This window comes from Empidonax traillii, unplaced genomic scaffold, assembly GCF_003031625.1.
Source record: "Empidonax traillii isolate 1590-97213 ecotype Southwest subspecies unplaced genomic scaffold, ASM303162v1 scaffold770:size447908, whole genome shotgun sequence".
Classification (NCBI taxonomy): domain Eukaryota; kingdom Metazoa; phylum Chordata; class Aves; order Passeriformes; family Tyrannidae; genus Empidonax; species Empidonax traillii.
The window spans coordinates 150,481-175,639 of NW_020955963.1; the positions used below are offsets into that span (position 1 = coordinate 150,481).

Here is a 25,159-nt window from a genome sequence, read left to right on the forward strand (position 1 = left end):
GGGAAATGTTTAAGCCACATTTTTACAAATTCTCTAAAGAAATCTGGAATGTGCATTTATTTTGCATGGCAATTAATAATCAGTTACTGCCTGATTCAAAAAGGAGCTTAGTTTTGTGTTTAGCATTAAGCACACTGACAATCTCATTACAGAAAAGAAGGCTTTGTGTACACAAAGCCAAGGAGGCTTTTAAGGTGTTTCGTTTTCTGGTTGAAAGTCTTTGTACTTTCATCATTCATAGCTCGAGAATATAAATGTTTTGTTATTTTAGTTGTGCAACTGATATACCTGGGTGTGTTAATATACATACCCTTAGATGCATCAAAGTAATTTATTCTGATTTTGCTTTGTGCAATGGAATGTCAAGATCAAATTTTTTCTCCCCTCAAACTCCAGATAACCAAGAGGAGAACGTGTAAATATATAATTTCTATCTATTTTTATTGAAATATACATTTTTATAAGAAATATATGCTTTTAATACTTAGATTTGTATTAAAAAATATATTTATTTAATAATAGATGCCAGAGGAAATGACAGAGGAGGTCTGTGCTGAGTTTTCACATGACCTGAAGGAGTGGAAAGTCATGGGGTCTGCCCAGGTCTCTCAGTAAGAGAATGAAAAAGGTTGGAAAAGTGAGGTATTGTCAGGTCCAGGGCACATTTCAGAATCTGCTGGGGTTTTTTGCCACCAGGGTATTGGACAGACAACCAAGATTAACTTGGGATAAGCTGTCAGAGGCCTGTCAGAAAAACAAGTTCATTATGTTGTCATTATTAATGCCTCTGTCAAAGACCCTCCAATTTCCATCTGGAAATCTGAGAGGACTCTCTGGAAATCAGGAATCAGGACTCAGTGACAGACCTCGTATGCTTTGGTACAAATTAGAAGTACAAAATCAAAGTCAGTATGAGCTCAAAGTTTGCAATTTGGTTTATGGGGGTTTGTGTGTATTTGGAGATTCAGGCATTTCTACATATTTACTAATTCAATTTTCTTGCTTTATTGTTTTTTGTGGTTTTTTTTTTTTTCTCCTTCCCCAGAAATACCAAAAACAGAGAAAACCTTTGAGGAGAGATTGATTTTGAAGGCATTCCTGCTGAAGTTTGTGAATTCTTATGCACCAATTTTTTATGTTGCTTTTTTTAAAGGAAGGTAGGATAAAGATCCTTCACATATTGATATATATGTATATATATATATTTGTATATATGTGTTTATATATATTTCCATATTAGTTGGATCTGTGTTTAAAAATGGGCTCTAAGGGCTACCTAACTATGGCCTGGGACTGAACACCTTCCCCAGAGCTGGAAAAATATCATAAACAGAGTTGTTTAAAGCTTTCCTTTGAGTGGCACAGCACGATGTTGAGTTCTGGCCTGAGTCTTGCTCTGGACTGTGACCAGTTTTTTCTAAATCAAGAATAATCTCCACCTCAGAAAATAATCCCTTTTAGTTCAAAAAGGGTGTTGCTTTAATAAGTGAAAGGTAGTGCTTACAGGCCTTCACCTTCCACATTTTAGCAAATTTTCCTTGAGGCATCATCCAGCAAAGAGAAGTTTCCCTATTTCATTTAAAATTATGGATCTGCTTTTTTTTTCCTCACTCCTTTCTCATAGTTTTGCACATTTCTCCCCTATCAAGTTAAATTAAGGAATGGTTATAGTCGACTGGAAGCTGAGTTTTGGCAAATGAACCGGTTGACCAAAGAGCTAATTCAGCTGTCCTGCTAAATAAGTGTGACTTCCTACGGGTTCAGGATCACTGTCTTTTGGGACCAGGTCATCCACATGCTTTTGAATGGGAAGCTTAAAATGACTCTTTGCTAAAACTTTGGCAAAAAAAAACCTGTTTAAAACATCCTCTTGATTCTGTTCCATACCATTTTTTCTGTTCCTTTTGGGGGCTGTAAAATTTGTTAATCTGCAGCCTTCGCTAATCCTATTCAGCATCTTTGATTTGAGGGTGAATGTTGTATTTTGACAGTAATTGTAAGGATTGTAGGGAATCAGTGAAAAATATCAGCAAATTCTTTCTTTTTTTTTTTTTTTTTACCATATTTTTGTGTTGTTTGGTTATAATAAAGTCAAATCTCACTGTTTCTCCCTATGTTTTCAAAAAAGTCTTGATTGTGTATAGATGTGGAAATAAATCTATTCAGGCAATACTCAGATGCAAGAGAATGTGAGTTAGGATATCTGTTCCCGTTTCTATTTGTGATCTCTAATCAAAAGAGGGAGTTTGTTGTTATTTTGTTTTAACAAAGAAAAAATATTTTATGAAAATTATTTCATCAAGACATAGTAGACAACAATTTGTGAAGGCCTCCTGCTTTGAAATAATTTTAAATAATCAGAGTTGAGCAGGTGACGAGTCTTTTAAAATTCACATTGAAGAAGCTGCTTCTGAGAGATTTTGGTTAATATGAATGAATAATTATGGTGTCAAAGGTAGCTTATTTTCCTTCCTTTTTATTAGTTCATATTTCCCATTTTTATATTATTTCATGGATTTTTATTGCTTTCAGGTTTGTTGGCCGTCCTGGCCGTTACGTGTATGTGTTTGAAGGATATCGAATGGAAGAGGTAAGTGCATATAAGTACATATGAAATTAAAACAACAAAAACCAAATCCTTAGCACAGAGAAATATTTATAAAGTGTATAGGCAATAAGGGAAAAATGGAAAACACATTAAAGCAAGAGGTTAAATCTTCCCCCTAAATAGACAAAATCCAAATTTTTCATCTAAAAGGCAATTTTATATTCTTTCTCTCTGCAGTTTTGACTATTTCATGGTCTCTCTCAGGTGAAGCCTCACCATTGCTATGCTTTCCAACTGGGCACTAAGGCACAAACATTTCATGATTTGATTGAGGCCCTTGGGAAACTTGAATCTGGCTTCTCCTTCTGGATCACTAGAAGCTTGGAAATTTTAATAGCCATTTTAATAGCCCATTGCCATTTGGGGCTAAACCTGTAAATTTTTATTTTTTTTTTTTTTCAAAATTCCTTTTAACTGCTGATGGTATTTCCTTGAAAACTGATAGATGTGCTGAGGTTTTACAATGGAGCTGACATGTCAGTCTTTGCAAGATTGCAGCCTTTCTTCCCCCCCGGGAGACATCAGGTTGGGAGAGTGTTGGTGACACTGCATTATGTTTATTACATTGATTATATGGTAAATATTTTCAAAGGAAATATAGCAGCCCCAGGGCACAGCCAGTTATTTCTGAGCTCTGCATATTCTCCATAATGGAGTTTTATGAGTGGAGATGAAATACCTTGTCAAGCCCAGAATTGCAGTGATGGATGAGCTCCGTGCTCCCACACTAATTGGTGGCAGGGGCATGGAGACACTGGGAGCTCTCCCAAGTGGGTGCCTTTAAATGAATCCTCTTAATCCCTTCACACTCCGTGGTTTTGTTTAATTACAGTGTGCTCCAGGAGGCTGTTTGATGGAACTCTGCATTCAGCTGAGCATCATCATGCTTGGAAAACAACTGATCCAAAATAATCTGTTTGAAATTGGAATCCCGTACGTATCCCAGCCTCCCCCATAACCCTGCCTTATTCCCATGACACAGTAAATTAAAGGCTTGGTCCTTATTCAGCTGAATGGGAACTTTTGCCACTGTCTTCAGCGGGTCCTAATTGAATGTGATGATAAATCACATTTTTGGTGGTGGTGAAATGATCTGGCTGTATTTTACGTTGAATAATTGGCTATATCTGCAGCAAATGGCTTAAAGAAAGTGATTGGATGTATTAAATAATTGATTTAAATCAATTTTAGAAACCTGGGAAAACGGGCAAGGTATGATAGATCTCTTGGGAAGTTTCAGAGAAGCTTTCAGGATAGCAGTGTCGAATACAAATTAGTTTAAAAGTGGAGGAGAGTGAGCATGGGGGAAAGCAGCAGCTCATAAAAGATGTTAAAACCTACTATTTGATCTATGAGCATTTTATGGGCTTACAAATGAGATCCCCACGTTTCCAGGGTGCCTGTGTGTCAGTGTGTCACTGTGTGAGGCTGGCACAGGACTCTCAGGGCACAGTCCTGGGCTGGAAAGGCAGCAGGAAAACCCTCTCTGTGTGTCACCAGCGCCAGGGGGGATCTTCAGGCTCTGAGAATCCACCGAGAACGTCCTGCTTCTGCCTCCTGGGAGGTTTGCTTCTTGGTGGCAGTGGCCTGTGAAATGTTGTAGTAGAGAAGGAGCCTGACTTAGATGTCTCAGCTCCACTGAAATTACTCAGAATATTTCAGGCTCTGGTGTCAGCAGCTTTTGGGTCACAGCCATAAGGAAGGCCTTGAAGATGTTAACTAGAAGCTAAGAGACACAAAAGATAGGAAATATATTTAAAATGAGCCGTTTTCCTCCCTTTTCCAAGCAAGATTTTTTTTTTTCTTGGAAGGAATTTAAATAGAAAAAAAAAATATCCCAAACAAATCAGATGTGGATTATGGATGGTTTCATTATTCTTGTGTCAAAGTTCAATAGGGAGGCCTGTTTTCTGTCTGCATCTCATTGGGTTTACATTTTATTTTGAGAAAAGTGTGGTAAATCATTCCCAAAATATCTGACATGTTGATGGTTTAAAGCTTTCTCAGTGTAAACCTGAGTGATTTGTTTCTCGTCTTCCAAAAACTTACTGCTACTGGACTTTTTTAATGGTGATTTTATGATGTTGGGAATTCTGTATTTATTATTTTTGACTCACGAAAGCACAGGCTGATCCAGTCCAAACAGAAATTCATGTCGAATTATTTCTCATTTCTCTCACTTTGGTGTAAGAATGTGAGCATTTCATCCCATTTTTCTCCCTCATATCTTCCTCCCCCCACCCTTCTGCCAACAAACTATGGTGGCCTCAATTTTTAAAACTGTTTGGAAACAAACATGCTTTCATCCTCTCCTCCCTGGATAAATAATCATCTCAGTCACAATGCTATCTTGTCATCCTGCAATAAGCATATCCAGTTTCCCTTTGCTTGTCTGCATTCTCAAGAAAATCACGTGTACATCTGCAGGGCTCAGGCCTGTTTGCACCAGGAGAAGCACAGTGCTTTCCTGAACCCCTAATTAAATCAGAATTAGCCTGATTTCTGGTTTCTGCATGGGCCACCCCACTGGTGTGGGCTAGATCCTAAACTGCACATAATTCTGTCTTATCTGCCACACACACACACGGGCACAGACAAACTTTGGGGACCTATCCATCAGATTTTCCCTTGTGGCAGAAAAATAGATCAATCTTTTTTATCATCAACAGTTCCAACAGCTGCATTCTTTCCCCCTCTTGCCTTGTGCCTCTTTGAGAATCAGAGTGAATGATACAGATTCATCTGAAACCAACTTTTCCTCTCCATAAGGGACCTTCACAAATGTTGATTTGTTCTTCAGAATCTGCTATTGTCCTCCCCCCACACCTGCAGCGTGGAAGCTCCTCTCTCTGCTAAATTTTATGATGACCCCCATCATAAAATGTTTGTTTGTTTGTTTGTTTTTCCTTACTGAAATCTCAAGATTTCAGGATTATTTGCAGGAAACCTTTCGATTTTATTCACCAGAAGAACCCAAGGCATTTCAGCTGCTTTGCAGAAGGTCATAAAGCTGTCCCATTTTCTCTCTCTTTCCCTCAAAGGATTCTGCCAAGCAGATGATAAACCAGTTTGCAAACAACACTCATCCATTATGCCTCCAGCATCCCAAATGCTGCCAGAACTGGGAAGCATCTTCCCATGTCTTCATTCTGGTTTATCCACAGTCAGTGCTGGATGAGAAGTTAAACTTCAAATGGCAGCCCTGTGTTTTTTGGGGACACATCCCTGCTTTTTCCTTCAATTCTTCTGTAGGAACTGCTGCACAGCTATGACAGATGTGACTTGTTGGTCTCCTAAATCTCTCTGATTTTTTTTTCTTTTTTTAAATTTCTACACCCAAGAATATCAAACCAGCTAGTTAAATGCAGCAACACTTGAGTTACACAAAACTAAGCCCTCTTGAACCGAAATATGTATTCTGTGGGGCTGGAATTCACAAGTTTAACAGATGTAAATATGCCACAACTCCTCAGATGTGTCACATACCATCATTGTTTTACTGTTGCCACAGGACTTGACCCTAAAAGGCTGCAGGGCTTGAAAACCTTAACCCAGAGGGTTTTTTTAAACCCCATTTCTTCAGTTCTGGTTTGTTTGTCTTGGTTTGGTTTGGTTGGTTTTTTTTTCTGAACTTATTGAAAAAAACATCCATGTGGTTATTTTATTACTCTGTCATTGACCTTGGTGCTAAACCCTTAGGGTGAAATCCTGGCCCTGTTGAAGTCGATGGCAAAACTTCTATTGCATTTAGTGATTTTGGCCTTTTTATTTTTCCATCATTTACTTCAAAATGCACTTACTATGCTGGATACAAAGAGTTAATAAAATCCATTTAAAGACACTCCTTCATAGCTACTATCTTATATTTTTTTTTAACCTTTACTAAATTATTCTTAAATAAGATTTTTTGGTGTTTGATTGGGTTTGTTTCCTCTCCTGTTTTGAATTGCTGTTTTCCTCTGACTGAAAAACCAGTAAATCACAAACTGAAACTCCCACAGAATCCAGGCAGTCTGAGTGTGCCAAGGAAGCATGGCTATACCATAAATTTTTTTGTTTAGCTTTTTCCCTGTACCCTTTTCTATCATGCTACAAATCAAAAAGCATCAGCTGGAATGGTGGCCTTGAAAAACCACCTAATACAAATAATCCTTCAGTCCTGGCAGTGGATTCTAGGGCTCTTCTGTCTTTTCATGCATCTCTGTTCTAGAAAGTGTTCACTGAATGATAGAATGGTTTGGGTTGGAAGGGACCTTAAAGATCATCCAGTTCCAACCCCCTGTCATGGGCAGGGACACCTTCCACTGTCCCAGATTGTTTAGAGCCCCATCCAACCTGGCCTGGGACACTGCCAGGGATGGGGCAGCCACAGCTTCTCTGGGCAACCTGTGCCAGGGCCTGTCCACCCTCCCAGGGAAGAATTTCTTCCTAATATCCAATCTGAACCTGCTCTCTGTCAGTTTGAAGCCATTCCCCATGTCCTGTCACTCCTTGGAAATAGTCTCTCTCCACCTTCCTTGTGGGCTCCCTTCAGGTCCTGGATGGCCCCAGTTGGGTCCCCCCAAAGCTTCCCTTCTCCAGCTGAACAATCCCAACTCTCCCAGCTTTTCCTCTGAGCAGAGCTGCTCCATCCTCTGATCATCTTGGTGTCCCTCTCCTAATCCAGTTCTTGGAGATGTTAACAGGTGATGTGCCTTTGCAGCACCCAAGGGCATTTGTGAATTGAGAGGCTTGATGTCATGGATTTGCAACAGTTGAGTCATCTCTCTGATTTTTTTTAAAAAATCTTCATTTAAGCGCACCATGTGCTCAGAAGCCCAGCCATGATCACCTGGGGCTTGATTCCTCTCTTCTTTTCCTCAGTTTTTTTTTTTCCCTAATAAGCTTGAGGGAAGCTTTTCCTCAGGAGTGGGGCTGTAATGATTTTATGCTCTCTTCTTTCAGACACTGCCTGACAAAAACCTGTTTGCTTTCTTTCCCTCTGATCCCACGATAATTCTTCTTCCATGTGCTCAGTCTCCTTAGGAGTGCACCTTGCTTTTTGGTATTCACTGGCAAAAAAGACCAGAAATAATGGCTATTCTGAAGCTCTACCATCTCCTCTGCTTGCCCAGATTCACATGGAGTCAGGAAAGTTTACTGCTCAGCCTGAATGGGCAAACCTGCCTCTTCCACACTGCTTGCCATGCAGAAATCAGCAGCTAAAACAACCCTTTGTCTGTCAGCCTTGTTTAAAAATTGTTGATCTGAGTAGTGAAAAAAACCAGGTTTCACACAAGTGCATTCAAAAGGTGTCCTCAGTTTTAATATCACAATCATATGTACGGCAACAGGGGCTCTGCAAAACTCATTTTCGTGGCCCTACTGCTGTATAGCTGGAGAATAACACTCTGCAAATCCCTGATCTTTGTTCCTCTAACTTTCTGACACATTTCTGCTTGGTCTCAAACTTCACATGCTTGGATATGGCACAAAGGTTTTGTTTCTGGTGTGTTGTGTTTTTTTTTTTTCGTGGAAAATTTGAAATAATTAGTTTGGCTTGCTTTCAGTCAGTTGATATTAAAAAAAAAAAATGGCATGAAAAGAAGCATACAGACACTCTTCAAAGCTGAACTCCAAATGGTTAAAAATGCAGCTCCTCATGCCTGGCTTGCAGATAGCCAGACGAAAAATTAAAAATTATCCTGAGTGACTGAGCCCTGGATTTAGTGCACTCCCAAACAAACATTAAAAACAACAACTATTGCTTTAGTTACTGAGTTCTCCTGAGAGGTTTGTGTGTGCAATAAACTCCCCGTCTCAGTTCTGTGGGGCTCTAACCCGATCACACGTGCACAGACCTCACATCTGAACACACCCAGATTTTGTCTCAGCTGCTGCGCTGTGACCGTGGGAGGATCTTCAGCCTCATCTGCCCATGGAAGTGTGAGGGACAATTACAGCTTGGATCTTTTTATCTGAGCAGAAATCAGCACTGCCTTGAACTTATTGTCTGCCGTCCTCTGAGAGTCCCTCGCATTAGGAAATTAATTGGGATATGTTGGAAGAGCATCCTGGGAATTCTTTGCTGGTTTTAAATCCTGCCTTCTGAATACTACATCACCTCTGTCACAGAGAACTTCCCTTGGCTGCCATGAAAGCAGAGGGGGAGAAAGGGAATTTTAGTGTCCTGAAATGGCTGAGTTTGCAGGATGTCTTTGTAAGGGTTCCCCTAATTCTTTCTTGTGAAACATTTGAAATCTCCCCCTACCCTTCAGCTAAAACTGTGTAATCTGAGTGTTCTGGGTACCAAAATTCTTTGGTTAGCCCCAGCACTGCCAAAGTACTGAGGATGTTACCATCAGATTTGTGTGGCTGAGTGTAAATTCAGGAATAAAGCAAAAAAAAAACCCCACCCTGCAAAGCCTTTACAGTGTTTGCCAGCTTGCCCTGATACTGAAATCAGCGTCTGAGAAAGGCAGTTCTGCTTCACTGGAGGCACAAAGGAAAACCCCCTTCCCCATGTATTCCCATCTCCAGGCCACACACCTACAGTTCAAAGGGTTTATCACAAACTGTGGGGGAAGAGCTTGTGGGAGAGTCCTGCTTGCACTACTGGCAAGACATCACTGGGATTAGTCTGGATTCTCACTCATATGGCACATCTGTGAAGAACCATAAAACAGCATCGTATGTCTTTGTGAAAGATAAATATCATCTGCAAAAGAAAATACAAATCTTCCTATTTTATGCTAATTCAACTGTGTTTCACCTCCTTGATTTTGAAGAGATTCTTCATTCTACTGTGGTTTGTTGGTTTTTTTTCCATGGGAATTTCTTGATGTTTAAAATAGCGTGATGTTGTCGTTGCACGTGCATTTGAAATGCCATCCCTTGGGGGGCATTTGGAGTGCTTTGCTTACTCTTCTTTTAGAAATGGTTTTGCTTTCCTCCCATGTCTTTGTCAGTGTCACGAAATTTGTATCCCCATTTTAGTGGGAGAGTGATTGATACCACCGTTTGTGCTATCAGTATGTTCTTTCACCCTCTTTATTTGCAAATATCATGGAATCACAGAACGGTTTGGCTTGGAAAGGACCTTAAAGATCATCTCGTTCCACCCCCCTGCCACAGGCAGGGACACCTTCCACCAGCCCAGGTTGCTCAGAGCCCCATCCAACCTGGCCTGGGACACTGCCAGGGATGGGGCAGCCACAGCTTCTCTGGGGAACCTGTGCATGTCTGGTAATATTTTACCTTAAAAGCATATTATACTGGAAGTTCCCAATTTCATGGTGAGAGAAAAGTGCCCCTGTGGTTGATAGGTGGTATGAAGCTATCACATAATCTTCTTACATTGTGTTAGAGGTGCTCAGTATGTTGTTCTTCAGAGTATTAATTATTACTAGCATTATTTAGGTCCAAGGTGCTTGAGCTTCAGGAAGATCTCCACTGAATATGCATCTAGAGAGAAAAAAAAATATATTAAAAAGTACTGCATTCAGGTCCAGCAGCCTGTCACCTGTCAATAAGCAGCATCAAAACTTCACAGGGTGGTGTAAACTCATCCTGTTGTGCACCAAAGTCACAGGAGGAGGGGGGAAGGTAAAAGAAGACTTGGTTCAATCTGAGCTTTTTTTCCTCAGGAAGCTAAAGAAGCTCTTCAGGAAGCTGAAGGATGAAAGAACTGAACCAAAGGAAATGGACACCAACCAATCAAAGGACCCTCAGCAATGGGACCTCGACTACACCTTGGAACCTTTCACCGGCCTGACCCCGGAGTACATGGAAATGAGTGAGTGTCCTGAATTTCTGGATTCTCTTTCCTTGCCTGCAACAACCAGAGCTTTGCATAGGACCCATCACCATGGGTCACAGGGCTGTATTTCATAAGCTGTTATGTTAAAGGGGGAAAAAAAACCCCAAAACACTTGTGTAGTTTGCAGAAATTACATGCAAGACTGCAGGGGTGTGAGGCTACCACACCACCAACACAGCAATAGCCATGAATCCTGGTGTCTGTTACCACTTATGCTGTCACAGTGCAGTGTTCCCAGCTCAGAAAGGTGCACAGGAACCATCTGGCCACAGGATCAGTAAGGGTTCCACTACAGATAAATTATCCGAGGAAAAATGTCAAGCATCTGGTAGAGAATTCCAAACTGAAATACACACATGCCTTTTTTTCCAATCCAACTTCAGGAAAACAAACCTGGGAGGAAGCGGCACATAGGGATGCTCTGGAGTATTAAGAGGCTTGGTTCTTCACACCAGATGCAAACTTAAATTGCAATGTACCCCTCAGCCCTGTAGCTGCCTCATGAGTACACCCTGAAGAGGCAGGGAAGGAGAAAGGGGGAATGGTATAGGTGGGGGAAGCAGAAGGAGAGGAATAATCCAGGCAAACCCAGGCTTTAGGGCATAAAAGAATCCAGGAAGAACCAGAGCTTGCCAATGGGCATGGTATCTAAAACCAGACACCTGTGAAATATTGCTTGTGACAATTCCTGTTTTAACGTGCCACTGCTCTCAAAACATCTGAGAGAGAATTCATTTCATGGCAAAAAAGTTAAATACCATGTATAGTTTATCTCTCTCTCTCTAGAAATAGTTATGTAGGTTTATAGGTATAATTTATAATCTAATCATAAATGCATGGATGAAAATGTATAGAATGGTAGATATATGTAAGTCTATAAATAGGAAAGGGTATACAAGGTGTTTTATATGATGGCAGATTTGAATATCTCTTATGAATATGTTTACAGATCCAAACTGTAGTGCCATAAAGAGGCCCTCACCTCCCATCATCTCCCTCTGAATTGTTTCAGCTCAGCTTAAATAATATTATTATTATTACTACCTCATCCCCCTCTGTACATGATGATAATTTTTTGAAAAATTGTCCTTTAGGATTGTTTTTTATTTCCATGCATTAATTCAGGCAGAGGTGATTTTTCCCACTGGAAACTTAAAGCAAACTTCTTTGCAATTTTTGAAATTAAACAATGGTGAAAAAAAATACATTTTCCCCTGTAATCATTTCAATATTTTTACTCCCATTGCATCTGAGATGATGCCATTAGCCTGATTCAGGATGTCTGTGTACATCACCCTTGATTTATTCATAAGGACACTACTGGGATGCAAAGTTCTGCCTTGCTGGAACAACAGTAGCACTGGTATGATGTTTGTCAACATTGCTTTGATTTGCTATCAGCAGTCTTGATTCTGCTGTGGGAAAAGTGATGCTCAGCTGCTTTGAGTTTGAACATAACTTCAAAAATGTCAGATTGGTTTCATGAGTTCACTTAAGGCCACCTGCTCAGAAAAGAAGCAGGTCAGTAGTCAGTCCTGCAAAGAAGTTACACTTACAGGGAGGTTTTGACAGTGTATTTTGACTTCAGAGTACCTCTTGGAGCTCCCATGTTTAGCCATTTGTTCTGCTGTTCCTTAGGGAACAGATCTTTTTTTAAATTTTAGAAGCAAGTCCTAGAAATTGCCAAAATAATTCAAATCATGGCCACTGAACTGAGTGGGTTGATGTGTTTTAGAAAAGAAAAGTAGAAATATCACCACAACCTGTGAAGGTTTTGGGGTTCCTGCTCCAGGGAAGTGATCACAGCCCCACCCTGACAGAGATCAAGAAGTATTTGGACAACACTCAGAGTGGAATTGTTGGGGTGTCCTGGGCAGGGCCAGGAGCTGGACTCAATCCTTGTGGGTCCCTTCCAGCTCAGGATATTCTCTGATTCTAAGATTTTAACTTCTAGTACTGATGTTATAAATCACTGGACACTAAGCCTGTAATTCAGACTAGTCCCTTGTGCCCAGATCATAAACCAGGCTGAGTACCCCATCCTGCAGTCACCAGGGATAATCAGATGGATGCCCTGCAAATGAATGGATTCCTTACGAACCTAAACATTTGTTTAGAGCAGGGGAATGAGCTCCCCGAGTGGAGAAGTGCCATGGCAGGCTCTGTGGCGTTCCAGACAAATGTGCAGCAGATGGAACCCAAGCTGCACCTCCCCAGCCCCGAGTGCTGCCCCGGGTCCACAGCCCTGCTCTCAGCTGTCGGGCTCCCTGTGCTGGGGCTGGGGCCACCCACGCTGGCAGGAAGCACTTTGTGCAGCCCAGCACTGAACCTGTCAGCTGGGGTCCTTCTGAAGGGCACCGAGCTGCAGGAGGCACTTAAACAGCTTATTTACCTATTTTTGTATTTCTGATCGGGGGTCAATGGGGAAGGGAAACAACGCAGCAAGTGCAGAGGAAGCTTTTTTCCTCCCCTCCCCCCGCCCCCCTTAAATTGCTGAAAAAGGCAGAATGACTGGAATGTAAGTAGTATGATATCGAGGAGAAAGGCATCTGGGTGCTGTTTCAGAACTTCTTTCTTAGTTTTCATGCTGATTTACTCAGGCAGGCTCCCGCTGGCATTAGTGGTTATCATCTGCTCAACCAGCAATGAGGCAGCTGAATAAGGAACTGCAGACTGGGCTTGCCTTTGGGTTTTCCCATGCAGACGATGGTGGGGGTTCCTGCAGAAACAGGCACAGGCAGGTTATGCATCCATGTGTGAGTATTCACTGCATTGGGGTTCAGGATGCTCCTACTGTGGGCAACATCACATTTTTACAACGAGGGTGGTAAAACACTGGCACAGGTTGCCCAAAGAGGTGGTGGATGCCCCATCCCTGGAAACATTCGAGGTCAGGCTGACCCGGGCTCTGAGCAACGTGACCTGTTGAATGTCCCTGCTCAGTGCAGAGGATTTGCACCAGATGACCCTTTTAAAGGTTCCTTCCAACCTAAACTGCTCCATGATTCTCTGATTATTTTTTTAGGGTAAAAGTCATACATAGATCTAAGAAAAGACAAAACTTTAGAAGGTAAGCCCCGAAGCCCATGAGTCAGGCAGACTTCTGTTGACTTCAGTGGCATTTTTCAGATCTCAGCAGTGTGGGAGGAAGAGGCCAACACCTTACCATGGCAAATAAGCCCCCAAGTTTTCCTTCAGGGAAAGCTTTTGTGGGTCATTTCTTCGGTGAGCTGAACTTTGATTTCAGTCAGGTCTTGGCTGTCATTAGCAAGTCTGTGAAAAGTTTTGATTTGCACCAGTGAAATGCCTGATGACTGTTTGTTTTGGTATTATTAACTGATACAGAGCTGTATTTTTTAGCAGTCACCCTTCAGCAGAGGCACTCTTAAAATTCCTGAGCGATCAGAAAATTTTGAAACATAAATAGCCATTGTCAGCATGTGTCAAATTTGTCACTAGCAATTCCTGTTCCTAAAACTGTGCAGTGACTTTTGACCCAGGCCAACAACACCACGTGAGTTCCCAAAGCAGGCAGCATGTACAGCAATTTCCTGGTCCACAGGGTAGCGAGTTTGCCACATGTATCACTAGCCTGCAGTGATAGGAGTTGGCAAGAAATTGATGCTTAGAGTAGCAATAAATACTGCTAATGAAACAAATTTTACGAAATTGGCTCCAAAAGCAGCTAAATGATGCACATGGATGTCTGAAATGTATACCACTCATAGCTTCCTGAGAAGCAACTGACATCAGCAGTGATTTTCAGATTATTTCATTAAGGTCTTTCCTTCTCTAGTCTAACCCCTTTAGGATTCCAGGCTTCACGTGGCAATTAATTAAAAACGTTTTTCCTCGAAGAGAAATCCTTTATTAAGAGTTTCGTCATCCAACTTCTGTTAACAAAACAATGGCAAAACTCCCTTTTGAATTCTAAGAAGAAAATGATCAGGTCTGTAGCTACTGATTACCAGAAGGATTAATCTGAGAGGTCTGGAAGAATTTCCCCTAAAGCAGGAAAAGCCATCAAAAAGGCAATGTGTGAGGCAGCAAAAGAAAAGAAAAAAAGTTGCTGAAGAGAAACCTGCATTTTTCTATAATCTCTGTAATGAGGATGGTTATGGAAATTACCAACTCAGGCTGTTATGTGTAGGCTTGTTGCAATACATTTACTACACCTTTTCCTTAGGTTTTCCAGCCAGGCTTGGCTGTATTGAAGTTTCTTCTGTATATAAAAAGCTGCTTCTTAGAACTTGGAAAGTTCCTTAGCACAGGAGTGGTTCTTTCGTTGTTTATTTCCAGCAACAGGTGATCCTATGACAGATATTATTGATACAGAGGTAAGAAATAAAGCAACACAATCACAAAAAAAAACACCTTTCCTTAGGTTAGGTTTTGATGTAAAAGATCCTAGGGTTACTCACACTCCTCAGTGTGTAAATCTTGTGGAACCTGGCTGATGGATGGTTTTGTGCAGGGGGCTGATTCTTCATCCCTTACATAACTAGCACTCTCCAGATCCATAATTTAAAAACCTCGATTTCTGCTCCTCATCAGACTTTGGATGCCAGAGTTAGAGGCACAGAATGTGCTGCTGTTGGGCTTGGGTTCTGTTCAGGCCCTGCAGCGAGGAACAGCTTCTGGGGCAGAGTGGACATCTGGGAAGGGCTGTGGTCTGAGAGACTTCTTTTGATGCTGTTTGTCTTTTAGAGCTTTTTGTCTCAGGGCCCAAGCCTGGATGAGACATTGCAGATGTGGCATCAGGTGTTGAGAGCCTCGTGGGCTGGCTCTGAGCCCTTGGCCTCTGTCCTGCTCAAGTCAGCCAGGGAAGGCACCAACAGTATGGGATTGGGTGTGTGATGTGTGGTTTGGGTTTTTTCTCTCATCAGACACAGGATCTGTGTCATTCACTGACAGCACGTTTAGTGTCCTGCTTTGGCATCATTTCCTATGTCCTTGACTTCCCCCTCTGCACAGCTTTGATGTCCACCTCTGTTGTCTCCAGGCTGGCCTGCTGGGGGAAGTAGGAAACCTGTGGAACAGGCTGGATATCCAGAGGTCCAGCTCCTGGGTGTCTTCATCCTTTTCCCTGAACAGGAACACTAAAAGAGCTTTGTATGGAGACCCTGTGGCTCAGGAGTGAAGGCAAAAAGGGTATTTCCAGGTTGCCATCGGGTTCTCCAGCCAAAAAAAGGGATATTTTTGTGTCAGCTACCCTTGGAGAAACAGTGTTTGTGAGTGCCCTAAATGTACTGCAAATGTTCCAGCTGGGGTTGGACAGGCACCCCCAGAACTCCAGGGATTCTTCTCTTCTTAATCCATTCAGCCTTGTTTCTAGAAACACTGATCACACTCAGTGCCCTCCTGTACCTGGAAATTGCTTGTTTGGGATTACCAAACAAGTCCATCTGAATTATGGTGTGCCTTGGTTTGGGTTTGGGATTCTGGGTTTCGTTGGGTTTTGTTGCTGCTTTTTGCATCTTTTACACTTTCTTAAAAGGGAGTCTGGAAGGCTGAATAGATTTCAAGGTGGCCACACAAACACATCTGGCGTAGCGTTTTCTGTGAGGACGTATTTGCACAATTATCCAGAAGTCCTTTGCATACTTTGAACATTTTTTCATGAACTTGAATTAAAATTAAACTGCATTTTCCCAGGCAATGAATAAAGGGCCTGTGAGCAACTTCAAAGCAAATGTGTGGGGGGTTTATTCTTAAGGCATTGCAAATACATTGATTTTTTTTTAATTTTTTTTTTTTTTTAACAGAATCCTCCCAGCTCTATTCCTGCTAAATTCACTTAAAAAGAAAAAGACATATTTTGGTGCTATGTATTTTTCTCAGCATTTCACAGTTTTTGGGGACATTGCTCTAACATCTGTTTTTATTTCCTTGTTAATTCCTTTTCCTGACTCTGAAGATAAAATATTCAGGAAAGTATGATTTCAAGGGTAGGATGATTGCATGCTTTGAAAAAGCTCCATCTTAGCCTATGTTGGGATATACAATTTATTTCAGAGCAAAACAATAATAATATGCTACATATATAAATAATATATAATATATAAACATGCAATTATAAAACACACCAAACAATAACAAATATACAGAGATAATACTTTACTGTGCAAATATGTTGTCTCTGAGAAGAGCAAAAGGAGGAATATCAGAAGATCTAAAATCTGCATACAAAACAGATGCATGTGAGAGAAGATCCTGGAGAAAGCTGTTTCAATAGTAGGTTGTGACAACAGTGCTGAAGCAAATTAGTTTAAACTAAAATGTTGTCCTGTTTATACCTTCTTTTTTTCACAAAAACCCTGCAACAGATTCCTCCCACAGTGAAGAGAGGACTTATACAAAACTTTTACTTGCCAAAAAAGAAGCCAGAGTAAATATGGCCTCATACACACTAACCCTTTTTCTATACTACTATTTTTTTAATTCTGAAATGTAGATCACAGTCAGATTTATTAGTTTAATGGGATCACTGCCTCTGCATTCGAGCGGCACAAATTTTGGTCCCTTTCTTCTCTTACTTCTCATTAATTTTCTGGAGTAATAAACCTCTCTCACTTCTCTGAAGTATTAATTTAAACAAGGAATTGATCCAGTCTCATGAGTAGCTTTCACTACTGTGAATAGCTGCCTCCTGTCTTCCATGAAAGACAGATTTTTAGGCAATTTGTTAATTTCCCACCCCCTCAGAGAAATCAGAAAAGAGTAAACTGCCTTTCATATTCTAGCTGTACCCAACTGAGATTTATCCAGATGAGACTGATCCTGAAGTGCCACTGAAAGAGGCAGGACTTAAGGATAATCTGCCCACCCAAAAACTGAAGAAGGTTGCTTGGAGGAACAGTATTTTCCACCAGACTGTTCCAAGCACCTCAAGAGCACTGAGACTTGTCAGAAAAACACAGTTGTGTCAGCATTGTGCTTTTGCAGGGTGACACTGGTTCCTTACCTGCTTACTGGAGAATTTTCTGTGCATGAAAACTTCTAATTTAATGCTGGGAACAGGACACAAAATGTGCCATCCACTGCAAAGTGAGAGGGTTTCCTTTGGGTGAGTGGGTCAGTTTTTTCCTCCCTGTGGAGGAATACAGGATTAATTATTTGTGTATCTGTTCTAGCAAGCAGGAAGAACTCAGGAGGAATGGGCTTCATTCCTTGTTCTTTAGGATCACTGAACTATCACTTCCTTTCTCACAAGGAATATATATGTGTAATATTCATTTGCTAAGACTGAAAGAGGAAGATTTTCAAATTTGGAGGATATCAGTGACACAAGGAGGGATGGAAATGCTGTTGAACACCACGGGCTCGTTACATCCACAGAGATACTTATTCTGTTCCTGCTTTTGACAGATTGCCACTAAGTTTTTCAAAGAAAGCTGGGAAGAAATAGTGGCACCTTGTAGGTTTTTTTCTCTTGCTTGATTGTGCATTGTTTCCCTTACAGGAAAAAAAGCAGGGAAGAACAGCATATTCTGAATCAGTTAGTTATGTATAAATGCAGAAGAATGCACATTGAACCCTTTGTCCTTTATTACATTTATTATTTCCTTTGACCTGTGCTAGTGACTTGCAGCATTATTAGAAACATTCAGGAAGCAAAGTGACAAACCTTTCTCTCTCTCATAGCCTTGCTTTGTGATATTTATTACTGGGACCAAACTGGGAAATGGAATTTTGTGGGGTTCGTGAGGCACAAGGCTCGTCAACACTTTGCTGTCAGCTGCTCCCTTCAGAAGCTATCAAAAATATTTCTTTTCCAGTTATCCAGTTTGGCTTTGTCACGCTCTTTGTTGCCTCCTTCCCTCTGGCACCTCTCTTTGCTCTCCTGAACAACATCATAGAAGTCCGCCTCGATGCCAAGAAGTTTGTTACTGAACTGAGGAGGCCGGACACAGTGAGAGCAAAAGATATAGGTAAGCAATGAAAAAGGAACTTTGCAGTGAAGATAACGCAAAAAGTGCAATTAAAAAAAAAAAATTAAAAATAATAAATTATAGCAAATCCATTAACCAGTTGTGTTTTTCTTTTACAGGAATTTGGTATGACATTTTGAGTGGTATTGGAAAGCTTTCAGTTATCATTAATGTAAGTATTTGGTTATACCAGTTTCTAACCGTGATCCTTGGAGCTTATATTGTCCCCTCAACATAATTTAAAAGTGAAGCCCAATTTTCTCTATTTGCTGCAAAAAAAAGTTGGACTTGATGATCTCAGAGGTCTTTTCCAACCTAATTGATTCTTTGACATCTAAATTATTCTGTTCATTCTTGTTAAATTACAAAACAATGGTTTAAATACAAACTACCATTCCCTCATCCCCTTTTCTTCATCCTCACGTTATGTAGGTCAGAAAGACTAATCCATATAAGAATAACCTGTGAAGGGGAGGTAAAGCAGGCAACACTCCACATAATAAATAAATACCCCATTCTTACCCATGGCTTTTTCTTGTTACTCTGCCAGTGTAAGAGTTCTTCTTGGTCTGAAGAAAAACAGTGTAAATATTACATCTTGGATTCTAGGAGAAAAAAAAAAAAAAAGTCCAAATGGGAAAATACATTTTTTTCACAGAAAAACCCCCACAATTACTTGAATATAATGTCTGTCTGGTATACAGATATATTCACTTTATTTTTCTATAAGTAAAATATTGTTTAATGTTTATTGTTTAATGTTTATTGTTCTTAAGTAAAAATTTCCTGTATATGCTTTATGATAAAAAAACCCTCATGCCCTAGGAGTTTAGTTGTAGTACTAGCTAGTGGGTGTTTAGCCCACAGATCATAAACTTATAGTATAATTTAGGCTGCAAAAGACCTTTAAGATCATGAAGTCCAACCAGAAAATATCAAAGATATCAAAGTCAGATGATTTTCACTGCTGAAGGGATATTATCATGTCAGCCATAAACTGCAGTTGTCCAGCACTACCCTGTGCTGGATGAGCAAAACTCCAGAGCCTCTCGTATTTATCTGAATACACTTTGCAGATTTGTTATTCCTGGTTATCTTCTGTGTCAAAAAAAAACTCTGAAAATGTTTATTTACTGGGGATTCCATTAAAACAGCAGTAAGATTTTTTTTCTTGACAGAAATGTAAACACGTGCATACCCATTCATAAAAAACATTGAATGCCCGCTTATGAACAATATTGATACGGGGAATTATTATTTAGCAAAATGCAGTTTTAAATAATCACAGAATGCTTTGGGTTGGCCCCCTCTGGCCCTGCTCCCACAGAGGACAAATCAAAGGAATTTTAATTGATATGCTGTTGTTTGGTTGGTGGGGTTTTTTTTATCTCTCAGGCTTTCGTCATCGCCGTCACATCCGATTTCATTCCGCGCCTCATGTACCAGTACGCGTACAGCCAGAACGGAACCCTGCATGGCTTCGTCAACCACACGCTCTCCTACTTCAACGTCAGTCACCTCAAGCCTGGGACACAGCCAGCCAACTCCCTGTTTGCACAGGATGTTTTATTCTGCAGGTAAAGCACCCCTTTTCCAAGTGGCAGCTGGGAATATTCAGTTATGCAGCCACACATTTAGTAATCTTGGTTGAGCCTTTGTAAAGGTGGTTTTAAAAGTACAGCTTTTGGAGTGTTCCCGCTGTGGTAGAAGGTTCTCAGAAGGGTTTTTCTGGTGCAAAAGGCAAAATAGGCAATTTAGGCAGACTTACTCAAATGAGAAAATATTTTGTTTATTGAAAGACAAAGCTTTCTTTAAAAAGAATTCATTTTTTTAAAGTGGACACCCAGTAATTAGAACCAGGCTTTCTTTTTCTTTATTAAATTCAGTCTTTGCTTGCTGAGATCTGAGTTTTCAACATATTATGCCCATCTTTAAAACCTGCACCACTCGCTGTATTTCAGATTCGTCTTTTCAGACTGGGGAAACAAGGCTCAATTTCCTTTAAAAGGTGGCTATGGAATGGTTCTAGTTTGCAGGAGAAATCACGAAGGTGGTTGCAGGGCTTTCAAAAAAACTTTTTTTTTTTTTTAAATAAGAATATGCAGAAATTCAAGGAGCTGGTTTAAGGCAGTGCAACCCAAGGCTGCTCAAAATTGGGTCAATGCCATATTTAACAGCCTCCCTCACCTTCCTTTTGGACCCCCTTGAAATCACACTCTGCTCTGTCTCTGCAGTGGCACAAAATCATCACAGAAGTTCCCCTTTCATTTCTTTAAGGAGAACCTTAGTTTACATGAGATTTACTACACCCAGGTCTTTAATTGGCCTCCCTTGTTTTGTTGCCTAATATATCCCTCACTGGTTTTAAGCAGGGCATTTATCTCACCCAATTACAACCCACAGAAATCACACATCTCAGTTCCTTCACTGGAAGCAGAAGAAACAGGCAGAGAAATCTGGCCCTGTGACTCCAGCACTGCTCTTGGGGTTGCCTTTGGGGTGTCCCTGCCTTCTCACCTCGACTACAGCAGAGGACAGGAGAGTGCACAGCTAAGACCTCTGCTTTCTGATGGACTTGTAGGACTGTGAGATGCTTTTCCACTCTCAGTTCCCAGCACTTTTTGTTTCCCCAAATTAGCCCGTTTTTTTTTCCCTCAGCAAACATCTTGATCCCCTTCACTGTAGCTTTGCTACTTTCTCTGTTTTACTGTTTACCTGGTGTCAGCCTCTGCTCCTGAGTGCCACTGTATTTGGAACTCTGTGTGTGTGTGTGAACAGTGATGAAATGCTCTCCTCACATTAGCATGGCCAAATACAGCCAAATTACTCAACAGAACCAAAATCCAGGGAGAAAGGAACAATCTACACTGGGCATAATAGTATGGTTCCTGGCTGATAATATCAAGTCCGTGCCACTGAGAAGAAGAAAAAAATTAGTGAGTGTTTGATCATGTGCTAATGTGAATGGGAAAGTACTGTGGGAGTATTTCTGTTCTGTTATCAGGAAGCAATTAGGAGAAGATGTCAACATCCACATGCACTGTTTCTCATTGCCATCCTCCTCTTTTCAAATCTTATCAAAATCTCGGCTTTGGACCCAGCTATCACTGTGATAAAATATGGGGTATCTGGCTCATGTCCCAGGGGACAGGCAACAAACACTGCCCCTCAAGCTGGAAATAAAATCTATATTTCTTTTTCTGGCAAATATGTTGGGAACAGGCTGACCTCTCTTATTCTTAGATTTCTGTGACCTCTGGAGATAAATGTGGTTACAATAAGCCTGAGTTTTGCTCCTTAAGGGGCACTGCCAGAGATAAAGGTGTCTTTAAGAAAAAAAACCTTTCCAGGCCAGAAACAGCCCTGCTACCGAACACACAGGGTACATTCTCGGAATGTTTTGAGCAGCACTTTCTCCCATGCTGTGAACTCCTTGACACTGCTGCCAAATAACCATCACTGCAACGACGTTCTGAACCACAGCATTAGTTGGAATGAATTTTATTTTTTCGGGAGAAAAACGGTGTTTGTGCAGCTGAAGGCAAATTAAAAGCAGGGCTCGCTAAGATATGTGACATTTTTATTGGTTTAGGCCTTTCAGTCCTTATAATCTGGTGTGATAATGGAGTACATGAAAGCATGCTGGTCACGCTGAGAAGAAGAGAGCAGCAGATATGGACTCATAAAAGGGATTTTTCCTTTAACATGGCTCTGCTCTGATATTCAGCAATTTTATAAAGTGTCTTTAAATTAATTAATTTTCTTAGCGTCCTGGGATTCATCTCATCTACTCCTAATGATCAGTACTGGATTCTAACATTTTTCCCTGACTAAACTTTACGTGCTCCTGCATTGCTGAAGAATTAATTCCTTGTGATTCAGGAGGTTTCCCTCAAAGACCAGCTGAGAAAGGAAATTAAACAGATGAGCGTATTTGGACTGATTTGCGGTTCCACCTACATGTACAATTTGATACGGTTTTTTTACCAGTCTTTCTTTTTCTCCCCACACAATATTCTTCTGAAATACAATAGCATCTTTCTCTTAGCTCTGGCTTCAGTTCACTCTTGTCCAAGTATTGTGTGGTTTTCTCCACCCATTGTCACTTCCCCAGCTTTTCTCTACTTCCAGTGTGCATTTTTCTATTTTCCCTCAGAATTTTTCTGTTCTTCACTCTTCAACCATGTTGACTACTTCATGTTCTTGTCCTTTTTCCACGGAATTAGAGTTGCTTATTACTTTTGAAACATAGCAGTCTTTGCAGCATTGATTGTTTGCTGTTCCTGTCATACCTGCTGAATCAAATATTTTAGGAATGAAGAACTGAAGAGATAAGGGAATCATAGAATAATAGAGAATATCCTAAATTGGAAGGGACCCACAGGGATCATGAAATCCAGCTCCTGGACCACCCCAAGAATCACACCTGACTCTCAATGCCTGAGAGCATTGTGCAGACACTTCTTGAACTGAAAAGATGGTCTTTTTTAAAAAAAGAAACTACCTGTGGAATACAGTGGTTAGAAAAGGCCCAGCTTATTGCACTCTGAAGTCCCATGTGACACAGAATAATTAAAAAGGGAGGTGGGGAGGAGGCCCAGCCACCTCATCTGTAGCTCTGGCAAAATATCCCTTCCCTGTAAATCATTTGCTGGTGTTCTGTTGAATGTAGATTCAGGCATCACAAGCCCTGGGATTTCCAGCTGGGCCAGGTGAAATTTCCAAGGGGTCTGATGTCCTGCAACACTTACAGAGCTTGTGAAGCCCCGAATACATCAAATGGAAAAACCCACCACAGTGGGTGACCCTTCCAGGTGAACCTGGGCCGCTTTTCAAGGCTTGGGATTGATTTATAGTGCTAGGCAAAATCCACAACAAGCTCAGTGGTTTCCCTTGGCTTTGATGTTCAAGCAGATTAAATTCAAGGGAGCTGACTCTGGCCCTCGCTGCAGGGCTTGGACACAGATTTGAGCAACGTGTGGGAATCCACAACGTTGGTCCAGAAATGTTCCAGAGGGGGATCCTGGTAAGACAGCAGGCTCAGCCGCTACCAAACCAACCAGGGGCTAGCACAGCCCAGGTAGTGCTTGCATAAATTAACAACACAGCCCCCAGTTCAAAGCTGTTTTCTCCTCCTCTCCCACCACCCTCTCCCCACTGTGGGTTGTGCCTCGTGTCTGCAGAAGCTGCAGCACAGAACTACATCCAGCATTTCAGACTTGGGGGTGGGGAGTGGCAGGATGTAGGGGATGCACAGATTGTAGATGTGTAATTTAACATGTGGATAGAACCTGAAGGTAATTTTGGTAAGCACACCTGCAAACTGAAGCTGACAGATGTTATAGATGAACTTTCTCCATTATCCCCCAATGGAGGCTTTTCCACAGTCTAATGAATCTTACTGTCAGGACGGGTTTTGTGGTATTCAAAACAGATTTTCCCTTTCTTAATTTCATCCCATTACTCCTAGTCAAACACTGGGAACAGCACTAAATTATCCCTTTCAGTCCTAAGGGCACAATTTGTGCATGGTTATCATGTCCAACTGTGGCTGTTACTTACCAAAGTGGAGCAATACATGTGCTCCTCTTTAATCTTTTCTGGTGAGTCAGTCTCCTCAGCCCTTGGATTGTTTTGCTGAACTAACTTCAATTTGTTGCTATTTTTTTCCTCGGTTTCCTTTTTTATTTTTTTCCTTAATTTATTTATTTATTTTTTTTTTTTTCTCCCTTTGAAATCTGCACAGCTGAGTGGCTGAATGCAGCATTCCAGGTGTGGTTCTACCTGAGCTGTTCAGAGAAAGGCTGAACTCCCCCCCCCAGCACCATCATGACTTGTGTTCATACACCCACAAGTCATCCTGTCCTGCTGCCATATTTCAAACCTGTGCTAACCTGCTGGACACTGCAAGCTCCAGGCCATTTTCACTGCATTTTCTTTCAAACTCTATCCTTTCGACGATCCTTCAATTGTTTTATTTTTAATTATTTTCCATTTCCCCGTATTATTCTCGTTGTGTTTCCTGCATCCATTCCTTATTGCTTTCTGTGTTTCCTGCTATATGCAAAAGTTGCCAATTTAGGAGCATCTGTGATTTTTATTAGCCTGTTGTTTACTTCCAAATGATTGATGATAATACTAAAAGCAACAGTCTTTACACTAAACCACTAAGGCTCTGTTTTATCCTGTCTAAGGCGAGACAGTTAATTTAGGAAGTGCCTTTCCCATGGCTCCCCCTTTCATTAATGCAAAGACAGGAACCACCGAAGTGATAGTCACTTTTTATGTGGGCTGAATTATTCCCTAAATGAATCAAGGTTTAGGTGAGATGAGTGCAGGCTTATCTCCTTCTGAAAATGCCTTGTACTGTCTCTCTGCTTTCACTTCAGCACTTTATTCCCTGTGCACTGAGGTCGATTTGACATGAGGAATAAAAAGGGGACATTTATCAATCCTGTAAAATCTGGACATTTCCAATGTTAGAGCAGCGTTCTGATTTTGGTTACAACTGTGAAAACCAGCCTGAGCTTGTTAAATTCAGTGGAGGTAGTCCAGCTCTAATTCTGGAGTTGTATTTCATAATAAGGGTTGAAGTGGGAACATCTGGAGGGTTTGATTCTTTAGGTTTTCTGGTTCTAAAATCACGTTAATCAAAGCAATTGGTGCTGGGGGAAATTGGTGGAACTGTGTGATGACTGAGCTGTCTCCACTGACAGGTTCAAAGACTACAGAGAACCACCCTGGTCCCCAAACCAGTACGAGTTTTCCAAGCAGTACTGGGCGGTCTTGTCTGCTCGCTTGGCTTTCGTTATTCTATTTCAG

General features: G+C 41.1%; 1 protein-coding gene across 1 annotated transcript in view; it reads left to right on the top strand.

Annotated features, from left to right (window-relative positions):
• The window catches only part of ANO2 (anoctamin 2), a 94,068-nt gene that overhangs the window by 66,702 nt on the left and 2,207 nt on the right, over window positions 1–25,159 (top strand). The window contains exons 14-21 of the mRNA XM_027901294.1: window positions 1,046–1,157; window positions 2,533–2,590; window positions 3,441–3,541; window positions 10,234–10,382; window positions 18,185–18,337; window positions 18,457–18,509; window positions 19,733–19,914; window positions 25,054–25,159. Of these exons, the coding sequence (XP_027757095.1) occupies window positions 1,046–1,157; window positions 2,533–2,590; window positions 3,441–3,541; window positions 10,234–10,382; window positions 18,185–18,337; window positions 18,457–18,509; window positions 19,733–19,914; window positions 25,054–25,159 (914 nt within the window). The remainder of the gene's footprint in view (window positions 1–1,045; window positions 1,158–2,532; window positions 2,591–3,440; window positions 3,542–10,233; window positions 10,383–18,184; window positions 18,338–18,456; window positions 18,510–19,732; window positions 19,915–25,053) is intronic.